Raw genomic sequence first — 12,245 nt, forward strand, 5'->3', positions numbered from 1 at the left:
AGCCCTATGGGCAAGCCAGAAGTTTGGGAACAGACTTCCTGTTTGCTCGGAGGGTCGTTTTGACTGTCCTGGAGGCGTCAGGGAAGCCTCTTGAAAGTCCCTGAAGCCTTCGGAGTGCCCGTCTGGACTACTGCAATGCTCTCTACATGGGGCTCCCCTTGAGATGCACCCGGGGACTGCAGCTGGTCCAGAACGCAGCCGCGCGGGCAATTATGGGGAGTACGAGGTACTCCCATGTAACACCTCTCCTGCGCGAGCTGCACTGGCTCCCTGTAGTCTACCGGGTGCGTTTCAAGGTGTTGATTACCATCTTTAAAGCGCTCCATGGCACAGGACCTAGTTAACTGCGGGATCGCATCCTGCCCCATACATCCCTGCGACTAATTCGCTCTCACAGAGAGGGACTCCTCCGGGTGCCGTCCACTAAGCAGTGCCAGAGGGCGGCGCCCAGGAGTAGGGCCTTCTCTGTGATGGGCCCAGCCTTCTGGAATGACCTCCCCCCCAACATTAGGACAACTACCGATCTCCGCTCCTTCCGCAAAAAACTCAAGACCCACCTGTTCCGACTAGCCGGCCTGGCTTAAATTAGAACTATATTCTCTAATCCCCCTGGCAATTTTAAATAATAAATTTCAAATTTTAGGGTATTTTTAATTGTTTTAATTTTATTGTTACTGCTTTTTAACTTTATGGCTATTTTGTTTATGAATTGTAAAAATGTTTTATGTATATACCTCCTCCGTGTTATATGCTTGTATATTTAATTGTACGCTGCCCTGAGTCCCTTCGTGGAGAGGGAGCGACTTATAAATTGAATAAAATAAAAATAAATAAATAAATTAAAACGACCCTCCGAGCAAACCGGAAGTCACTTCCGGTTTGCTTGGAGGGTCGTTTTGAGCACTCCGAAGGCTTCAGGGAAGCCTCTTGATGCTCCCTGAAGCCTTCGGAGCACTTAAAATGACCCTCTGGGCAAACTGGAAATCACTTCCGGTTTGCTCGGAGGGTCGTTTTGAGCGCTCCGATGGCTTCAGTGAAGTCTCTTGAAGGTCCCTGAAGCCTTCGGAGTGCTTAAAACGACCCTCTGAGCAAACCAGAAGTGACTTCTGGTTTGCTCGGAGGGTCATTTTGAGTGCTCCGAAAGCTTCAGTGAAGCCTCCATTCCCCACCATACAGTCAGAGCTGAAGAAGTTTCTAGGATAAAAAGTGAAAAATCTTCAAAGAAAAACCAGGAATTCCAGTTGCTTCTTAAAAAGCATCCTTGGGACAAAATTGGTCTCTTGGTTTCAAACGTTGCTGAGAAAACTGAAGTTTCTTTCATGTGTGATATTCTTGGTTTTAAAATACCTAAAGTTCAGAGGTGGTATTCAGAAGGTTCTGACCAGTTATGAAGAACTGGTAGCGGAAACTTTGAGTAGTTCAGAGAACCAGTAAATACCACCTCTGACTGGCCCCGCCTCCATCTATTCTCTGCCTCCCAAGTCCCAGCTGAATGGGAGGAAATTGGGATTTTGCAGTATCCTTCCCCTGGAGTGTGTGGGAATGGAGATTTTACAGTATCCTTCCCCTTCCACACCCACCAAGCCATGCTACTCCCACCAAGTCACACCCACAGAACCAGTAATAAAAACTTTTGAATCCCACTATTGCTAAAGATGTAGTTTAAGTAAAGGTGTTTTGAAACAGAACTTGCACGTCTCTTCAATATTATTCATCTGTCCATTTCTGGAATAAATAGGATTGACTTGGTTGTTCTGCTTCTTTTCTTCCAAAGCAAACCAGGCTGTTTTAAAGCTACACAGTCAAAGGATCTTAAATTTGATGCTGTTGTAAAGATTTTCCCATCAGTTGCTCCTGAAGAGAATGCAAAGCAGCTCCTTTAGTCTCTGCTTAATATGTAACGGCTACCCTGAGAATTTCACAAATAAGATCTTGTGTTCCAAACTGGAAGGTGACTTTATCATTGACACATACCCCATGCCCTGAGCTTTTGCAAATGAAGTGCACTGGAGGGGATGGTGACATACACAGTAGATAAGCTTGCTAAGAAGCTTTATTTTTTAAAAATCTGTATGTTCAGTCTTACTTTTTGATTTCAGTTCAAGCAGGAAAGGGTGGGAAGAATTGGGCTGCCCCTGCTGTTCTCAGTGGGGTTTCCACACTTTGCAACATCACCGTTTTGTCCCCATTTCGTTATCTCTACTTGAGGGGAAAAAAATCTTTATTATTCATGGATGCAAAATCTCCGTCTCACACCATCATAAATATTCATAACACTTGCAGCTGTATGCATTCCATTTAACCTTTTGGCAAAGGTTCTTTAGAGGAGAAAAGTTTGGCTAATGAGTGCAGCACATAGGAACTGTAGGCAGGTTTGCCCATTTATACCTGGAGACAAAGTCGCTTTAATATGTATATGCAGAAATAGAGGGGGGGGGGGGAATCAAAATAGCAACAGCAGACTTCCTTGGCATGACAGCCATAAGGCTCTCATTTGCTTTACTTTAGCATCCTCATCAAGTGAAAGAAATGATACCACTTTGCCATCAACTGTGGTTTCCATCACCTGTGGCACAGAGCCAAGCCATTGTAGGAGTCAGCTTACAATGGAAATTGCTATTTTTTGCAGGCTCATGCCCACATTTACAACCGATTAATCATAAAAAGGCTTGATTTGGAACTGCTTATTGCAAAAAAAAAAAAAGACTTTTTTTGAGAAGTATGCAATGAAAAGTGAACACTTGATTTTAGGATTTTATTTTCTTGTGGGAGCATCATTTTTAGACTAAAAATTGTTTTTAATCTTTCTTATTACATAATATTCCATAATATATAGTAGAACTTCAAAACGATGGACCATTTTGGTGGAAGGCAATTTTTTCTAAAATCCAAAGTCATGTTATTTTTGCCAGTATAGGTAGCTGCTTCAGTAATTATTGCAATAAATGACCTAATTTGTACTAACCTCTGTTTAAAGGAGCAGCCCTTGATTTAACAGACAAATCCAGTAAACGGGTTTAATTTTAGGCATTGTGACACCTGATTCAAATTGTTGAATTCCTTTCCGTTTCTGTTACGTAGAAAGTTCTATTCTATTTATGAATGCTTTGAGCACAATTGTGAGAAAGGAGCTGCAACACCAAAAGGCTTGTATCTTTCTGCTCACATTCCAGTGTTAGATGCCAGCATATTTAAAGGAATCAAAGAATAGCTGTCCCATTCTATTAGCAACTCATCCAACTCAGTACAGACCTGATGCTGCACTTAGCAAGTAAATGAAGATACGTCTTTGATGTTGGCACAAGTGGAACAGTTCAGTGGTCCATTTAATCAACATGCCATTCAAACAACATGTGGCAAAAAGAATCAAAACTAGAAGTAGGGATTTTGGCCAACCACCAGTGAGTATTTTTCTATTACATTCTTGTTTGAATTTGGAATGGGAGGAAGTTTAACCTACTGAAAAGACATAAAAGAATTTCTTTGAAGATCAACTATGCCAGATTACAGTATTCTTTTTGTTTTAATCCTATTAACCTTTCCCTTTACTCAGTTCAGATTCAACTCCCAATACGTATGGTCTCCACAACACTTCTGCATCTCAAGTTTAGAACATAGACAAGCAACATTGAGTGGCAGGACACGATGGTCTTTTTAGATGACCCCTGAAGCCATACACATTCCACTGTTTTCTATAAATGGAAAGCTGATGAGCTCTGTTATAGAAACAGATTAAAACAATAATAAAAGTAGACCTCCCACAACTCCTCCAACATCTCATTCCCACTTCATATGATGCGAATCTATCCACTTTTTGGCCATAAGCCCTCCCACCTCGAGTTTAGGCTACAAGAGCCAAAGAAACAATTATTATTGTGTTCAATATTATATATAACTGGGATTTAAAAAGTATAATCAGTGGAGAGAATAGCAATAGCACTTAGACTTTTATACCACTTCACAGTGCTTTGCAGCCCTCTCTAAGCCGTTTACAAAGTCAGCATATTGCCCCCAACAATCAGGGTGCTCATTTTACCGACGTTGGATGGTCAGTATGGAAGGCTGAGCCAACCTTGAGCCTAGCGAGATTTGATCTGCCAAAATGCTGGCAGCTGGCAATCAGCAGAAGTAGCCTACAGTACTCACTCTAACCACTGCACCAACACAGCTCATATAATTGTATAATTGGTATAATTTTATGATTGAGTATTCTATGTCCATTTAAACCAACCATTTAAAAAGATTGGTAAACTGTTATAAAGAAAGCTCTATTGATCTCTGAAAAAATGGGAAAAATCTATGCAAATTCTTTTGGGCATATATTTGAATTTTGCCGAACTCTTAAGTGTATGTGTGTGTGTGTATTTCTTATCTAGCTGTGAATGGAACCACTTATGCCCTAATTTATTTTCCTTGTTATACTCCTGAGGCCTCCTTTCTACTTTCCCTCCAATGGCCTAAGACAAGGTAATATGAGAGGCCTGAGTAATTTGTAATATTCTGAGGTTAGGCTGAAATGTTACATTATTTGGTGCAGTCTATGGGAACAGAAGTGTCAAGGATTAACTAGAGAAAAGAAATAAATAAATAAAATTTAATGTTTAAATAAAAACATTAAAAGTGACCCATCAGAACTATAACCAATCTTGAAGAAGCTGAAAAAATGAGGTTGTTGTGTTAAGCTAAACCAAGCATATGCTATTTATGATCTTAGATTCATATTTCCAGAAACAGCTTTTTGCACTAAACATTATATATATCTAAACACAATAGATTTCTAAACATTATATATCTAAACATTTTATATCTAAACGTGTGTGTGTGTGTGTGCGCGCGTGTGTGTTTTCGTAGATTTCAACGGTACAGGTATGCAGGTCTTGGCGTATTCGGGTCTTTTCCTGTGTAAGATTGAGAGTATCTTGACGAGGTGCCACTCGCCATCTTCAGGCTGGTGCCTTCGGCTTCATGCTTGTGCTAGCAAAGTGTGATCGGACAGCAGCTCCGATCAGGCTTTGCTCACAGAAGCACGAAGCCGAAGGCACCAGCCTGAAGATGTCGAGTGGGACCTCGTCGAAACGTCACCAAGATACTCTCAATCTTACAGGGGAAAAGATCCAAATACAAGACCAGAATATCTACACCCGTGAAAATCTACTAAAACACACAGACAGACAGACAGACACACACATATCTATATCTATCATCTATCTATCTATCTATCATCTATCTATCTATCTATCTATCTATCTATCTATCTATCTATCTATCATCAAAGGCTGTCATTCCTAATTTGTAAAGATAAGTCAAAGCAAGTTATAATTAGTACTTGCTACTCTGTTAACCAATTAAATTTAATGAACAGCTTTCAATGTGGTTAATGCTAACATGAATGTAATTAAAGTTTGGCTTTGAAAATGTGCGGCAACTTAGATACTTGTTTCTTTATCTTTACCTTATTTTTAGGTGTTGGTTCTATGCACCTATCACCTTTATTGATCAAAAACATTTGCCAATATAAAAATTTGCCAATTAAAAGTAAAAGTTTGTCACTTTCTCAAAACAATCAGTCACATGGTCCAATCAGGATACTGTCCAGTTGCTAGGTGACTCCAGTTCCCTCCTTCCGAGAATCTGCAGGAATGTCTTTGGTTCCCAAGAGAAAGTATTTTGTTTTGACTACAAGATCCCAACTATCTCTATTTCCGCCTCAGCACTGAAGTCTCAAAATGGCCTCAGTCATGACAGCTTCAGGGTTGACACTTAAAGTTTGTGAAGCCTCCCAGTCTAGTTAGTTGACCACAGCAAAGATGAAATGTGAGGAGAGATTTCTTTAGGTGTACCTTGGTTTAGGAAGGGGACTCTTTTTCACTATGGCTCTTAGGAGTATATTAGGAGTTGATATTTCAATGCTCCAGAAGTGACAAAACAAAACTACCATTAATAGATAATAAAACATACTGAACACCAATTGATAACTTGCTGCAGAGTTGTGCACCATTTCCAATACAGAGTGCTAAAGGAACGGGGTGTCAGCATTTCAAATTGATTTTAAAAAGTTGGGGAGATCTGCAGCTCTGCTACAGACTTTTCTCCACCTTTTAAACTCATTTAGTCCATAAATTTTAGCTGAAGGAACACTGGAAAAAAAGAGTGCCATGCATTGTCTGCCCTGTTTGCAGTCCTTTTATGTCACCCCAGTCCATGCTTAGCAGAACATCTTACTTTATTCTGCATCAAATTGCCATTCATCAGAAAAATAGAAGAGCACAATTTAAAACATTGCATTGTTTGTATAGTCACAGTCTAGAACAGGGCTGTCAAACTCCCGGGCTGGATGCATTACACCCTGCCCATGCCCACACCCAGTTTAGCGAAAGGAAAAAAAGCCATGATACGTCACATGATGCTCCCATGACAACGTGAGTTTGACACCCCTGGACTAGAAGATGGTGCGAATAACAACTTATTCTTAAGCTTGGCCTGGGGAATAACAAGAATACCACAGCACCCAGAATATAGATCAGACTGGATCCTGATGGTGACAGCTCCAGGTATTTGATCTGTGCAGAAATTGCATTCCAAGCATGGCAGAACTGCTCAGTGTTGTATTCCTTGCAGGCTTCCATTCCACCACAAATATTTAATATGGAGAAAAAAAAGCCCCTGAACCAAAGGCATCATTCAGAAAATAAAAATGAAGCCTGAAAGAATTTATTAAAATGATGAAAATCTTTAATTTTTTATTCAGATATAATTGTACGGACACGTGTATATACAAATACAGATTTTATGGGTTTGTTTTTTTAACACTTTTTGTTAAATTCATATAATGTAAGCATTTTAAAAACAGCACTCAATAAATAAGTGCAAAGAAACTGCAAAGCAGGGCAGTACAAGGACAGGACCACACTGAGTTGGACTTTCATACCCAGAAGGACACAATCAGTGGCTTCTTTAGGTCATCAAGGGTAACCATGGAAAGCAGATTCTGTAGGCTCATGGGCAACCTCCACTATGCCAGCATCTATTAAACTGTTCAGATAATGGCAGTAAGATTTTGGCAGGGAGATTAGTCTCAAATATGAAAAACATGGGTGAAGGCATGGCAAAAGGAGGGCACACTGCAAGTCAGAAATAGAAATAGCCCATTCACTGCTCCACTTTTAACGAGAACTTAAGGGGACTTGGTAGCAGGGAAGAAAAAGAGGAATCTGATGTACGGTAGATGGAAACAAGATTATTAAAATTACATAACTGGACTTATGGAAAAAATTGAAAAAGGGTTATTTTTCAAAATTTGCAAAAATTGATTCAGCCACTGCTTTCATAAAATATGTGAAAAAACTCCAAACACACATATTCCCTTGGTAACTATTCTTTCTCTCCTCCAATGGTTATACAGGAAAGAATTATTATTTACATATAACCCCCTGCTACATTTGGTGTTCAATGGGGTGAGGAATCAAGTCACTGTACATTATCACATATGTTGCTGGGAAGGCCCCTTTTTGAAACAATCACCCATGAAAAGAAAGAGGATTTAAACAACTGGAAGGAGGAAAAAAATGTTCTCACAATAAAAGAAGAATAGAATCCAAGCTGTTGTGAATCCACATGCTAATGAAAACCTAACACCCAAAGAAAAATACCATGGGTTTTCCAACAATAGACCATTAACTCCACAGACAAAACATCGATAACCAGATGCCACAATATTCCAAGTCCTGCCATTGTGAAATCTTGAGAGTGGCTGAATGGCTTTCATGAGTGAATCCTGTATGGGGAGTGACCTGTGCTGGCTACATCTTCAATAGCCATGATGGATTTTTTTTGGGGGGGGGGAGGGGGATATATTCAGAAGGTGAATTGTTTATTTAAATTTTAATATCACGAAAATCTATTTTCTTCTCACTTACAAAAGACATAATAATCAAATTAATACTTTATTATCAAACACTATGTACAACAGAGGCTGCTAATAATACAGAATTTAAAGAACATAGCATTTTTTTTGTCTTAACTTGTCTTTCCTTCGCCAGCTGAGAAAGTACAGTACAAAACAATATTTCTAAACTAACACAAAATGTTACCTTGTTGTCTATTAAAGGATACACAGTATCCACCACACAGATCAATCCTTATTTCCCTGCTACCTTTTGCAAAGCCCTTAGCAAACTCGGACTGGGTGGCACAGGGCAGACTGTCTGAATTGAGGGGGACCAAATGTTGTATCTCATATGTCATGCTTGAGAACAGGGGCTATTATAAACGTACATACTGGCATCTTTTTGAAGACGTCAGGACAACACGCACACACACACACATACCCAAGTGGGAGAGATTAAAACATTTTCAGGCACTGGCCACATTTGTGCATGAATGCACCATAAGGCTTGGTTAGCATCAGTGCTCCTGCATGAGCAGCAAACCTTGTTAAATATCAGTTCCAAGGAGATACAATTCATGGCCTGCACATACCATAGAATAAAACTATGGCTTGCTTATGGCTAATTTCTTTGATAAGGAGCTATGATTTGCTTTCAGATGGAACATACAAATGGATGGTTTAGTATCTGCGCTGTTCAGAAGTATTTATACTAATCAAGTCTTATGTCTCACTATGTCCTGTGAACATGGCCATTTCTTGCTTAACAAGATTACCTGATGCCATCAAATATCCGAAGGTCCTGTAAACCCACTGCCGACAAATCTGCATTTGAGGCAGTGTAGCAATTAGCATCTGGACTGTAATTAGTGTTGCTTTTATTCATTAGATTAGCAGTGGCGCTGTGGCAAAGCAAAAGTTTGAATTCACTGTGGTGACAATCTGTGGTTTAGAAAGCGTGCTATTGAGGCAAGTGAGTCCAGCCTTTTATTATTGGTAGGTAAAGGATGAAAAAACAGCTATAGCCATTGTCAGGACAACAAACAGTGCGACTCATATTTGCAATTGGTAGGTTACCCTTGTAGGATCTTAATTCATGTGCAACATTGTCTTTGCCTTGATTACTATTTTCAAGGTCATCCCTTCCTACATATGCACCCAAAATACACTTGAAGAGAGGAGACTGGTTGATTGCACTCCGTGGAAAGCAGTGCCATTCCTCAGTGTTGAGTATGAAACTATTTTTTTTTATTTGTGTGCTATATCAGACATCTCTGTGCTTTCAAATACAGCCCAGACTTTGTGGTATCAGGCAAGCCCAGAGTGCCTTATATTTGCCATTTTATTTATGCTATTTTTGAATCCTGAAATACTGCAACTTTTTTAAAAGGAAAAAAATTGCTTTCTTTTCATAATACGAAGAGACATTTTCAAAATGTTGTCCATTTGCATTATGATTTAGTATTAAACTCTTCCTTTGCTATCTTGTGAAAATTCAGTGAAGCCTAACCTCATTTTTTAAAAAGTTTTTTTCCCACTAATTTTGAGAGAAAACTAAGTTTGCTAAGTAGCTTTCGTGATCTCTCTTATTTAGTAAATCTAAATTTGGTCTGCCTAAGTTAATGGAATACTATAAAGAAGGCATTTCCTGGTAAATGTTTTATGAGGCTATATCACAGCTGCCTAAGGATTCATCACCGATTTCAACCAATCAGCACCCCATAATCTTGTCACAAATTACCACATTTTATCATCTTTAAATAGGACAAGCATATATAATTATTTTCAGCATAAGGTATATCTAGATAATGCATTTTCTACTCTAGTGGATTTTTAAAAGCAACAAAATAGTTAAAAGTCTTTGGGAGTCTGTCTAGTTTATCTCCTGCCAATGAAGACATTTACACTAATTTTCAACTGTGTTGGAAAAGAAGAGAGATGAGATCAATGCCTCAACTTTCACCCTACAGTTCAAAACAATCTTCCTGTTCTCTGTTCTTCCCATGCAGAACTCCCCTCCACCCTCTATGACAAAAGTCCTGGTTCCTTTCTGGCAGCATTTTACTCCAAGAGTTGCCAAACTTTCAAGGAGGCAGAATTATCCATGATACTGGGGATTCTATATCACTCACCAGGTTTACTCCACCCTGAGATGTTATCAACATGGTATGTATCATCATCCAGAGCTGAAGACAAGGCTACTGGCTACTAAGCCAGCCTTGGGAAAGGTCACTTTATTCACACGGAAAAGATATTTTAGAAGTGCAGAAATGCCTTTTTGCATTTGAACAAAAATTGTTGTAGCACCATGATATCTAAGTCAAAAGAAAAGTAATCTGGTGTGCACTATCCACCTAGAGCGATAACAGAGGCACTATCACTCCAACACAGTTTCCTAAACCTGACCTTGCATGTCAGTAGTCACTTTTTTATCCCCTATGACAGAGTTTCTGTTATGGAGCATAACTTCTACAGTCAAGGACCTTTCAAGGCAGTTGCATACAAATAATATCTCTTTTCTTTGAGGAGCCTGTTCACTGAGATATATCTATTCTTAATATCTTCCCTCCAGTCCTGACATGGTGACACAGTGCATTGCATGATCGTCTTACAGTGCTGAACAAGGAGAAATAAATATTTTATTGAAAAGAGTAAAAAACTTCTCTTGGTTTTTTTTTCAAATAACTTCCTTATCCTTCAACTAACTGCATCTCCTATTATTCTTCCTTCTCCATATATGGATGACCCAGTGAATTAACTAGGCAGTATCTTAAAGAGAGGCTGCAGAGGAAAGTAAGAATCACTAGTGTCAATATTGAAATTTGGCGTTTTCATTTGGAGTCCATTTATTTTAGAAGGGATCAAGGAAAGCCAGGGAAAAGCTTGGGAGTAGGAAGAGGTCTAGTTATTCCTCTTCAATTTTTGCTCAAAGTTCAGGTTGCAGAGGAGAGAAAGGGAGAAGACAGGGGAAGGAGAACAAACCAACATCTTCAAACCAATACAAAGTCCCGTTGCTGGGATGAGCAGTTAAGTGGATCTTTGATGTTCCAAGATCCTGAAGTTGACTGTGGCAGCTTGCTGGAATATATGCTATAACGTCAAAAGCATTGCTAGAAGGAACAGTAGAGTTGTGAAAGGCTGACTGGATATCCTTAAGGTCTGAGCTGCATTCTCACCACGGGATGGCTCAGCCGATTCATGTACCGTATCATCTGTTCAAACAGAAAGCACACATTTGTATTTTTTTCCATTCCAAAGATAAAGACAACGTACGTTATTTTAAAACTTTTTAATAGTTCCTTGGTTAAATACCATGTGTTCCACTTTAAAAAAAAGCTTAATGAAACCAGATGGAACACTGGCTGAAATGAAAACTCAATTAGCTTTAGATTTTTATTTGTCATGTAGTTTAGTGTACATGACAAATTAGTCTATTTAGTTTATTTATGTATTCTTTTTATGTATTCCATTGACTGTACACCGCCCCGAGTCCCTTTTGGGAGAGGGGGCGGTCTATAAATATGAATAAAAGTAAAGTAAAGTAAAGTACAGAAAATCAACAAATGTCCAACTGATGATTTACCAGTTCCAAAAGAATTCCAAAGTTTCTGCCAGTAAAATCTGGCTATTTAAAAATGTCAACAAAGAAGAGAGGGTTGTAGAAAGACTGACTTGACCAGAGATCTTGTTGAAGAAAACAATTATATCAATGCATATTGTTTTCTTAAAATATTATGTTTTTGCTAGAAAAGTGGGAAAGTGAAAGCAATTAAGCACAAAGAGGAAAAGCTGCTGTAGCTGACTATCAGTAGATAACAACAAAAACTCTGAAATTATACCATATTTAAACAGATGACCCACCATTTGAGAAAGCAGCAAAAATCACATCATAAAGATGTTCAGAGATGGCCACAAGTAGGAATTATGTAGAATGTCTTATTCTGGTTTTTTGACATTTCTAAGAAATAATGGTACAGTGTCTTTCCATCTCTCTCTTGGAAAAAATAAGAATGCTTAGAAGTAAGACCAAAAACCCCAAATTGTCTTTTTCAATATAAATCAACCAAGTTTTAAAATAGGAAAATGCTTACCTAGATAAATTAAAATGTTAACTATGAGAGGCTTTGATTAAGGTTTAAAATGATTCAGAGACAGTGAACTTATTGTAAAGATGCTGTGTTCCCTATCCTAAATCAAATTAATTTCTATGTTTATGAGCAAATGCATCTAAATTGTCCTAATACCGGTAATTATTTCTAAAAGTTTCATAGCTGTTTATATATCAAAATCATAACATAAAACTGTATCTAACCTTAAAAACATATACAGCTTATAATACATTATTAAGAAAGAAAAACAT

The 12,245-nt window shown here is 38.5% G+C and overlaps 1 protein-coding gene across 3 annotated transcripts in view; it reads right to left on the minus strand.

The window, feature by feature from the left end:
* Positions 1-9,433: 9,433 nt before the first annotated feature.
* EFNA5 (ephrin A5) overlaps positions 9,434-12,245 on the minus strand; it is a 213,547-nt gene continuing 210,735 nt past the window's right edge. For all 3 annotated transcript variants that reach the window (XM_081942268.1, XM_081942266.1, XM_081942267.1), the window contains one exon: positions 9,434-11,097. In XM_081942268.1, the coding sequence (XP_081798394.1) occupies positions 10,976-11,097 (122 nt within the window). In that variant the 3' untranslated portion in view covers positions 9,434-10,975. The remainder of the gene's footprint in view (positions 11,098-12,245) is intronic.

The sequence above is a fragment of the Natrix helvetica genome (genome assembly GCF_964273705.1).
Source record: "Natrix helvetica genome assembly, chromosome: 2".
NCBI lineage: Eukaryota > Metazoa > Chordata > Lepidosauria > Squamata > Natricidae > Natrix > Natrix helvetica.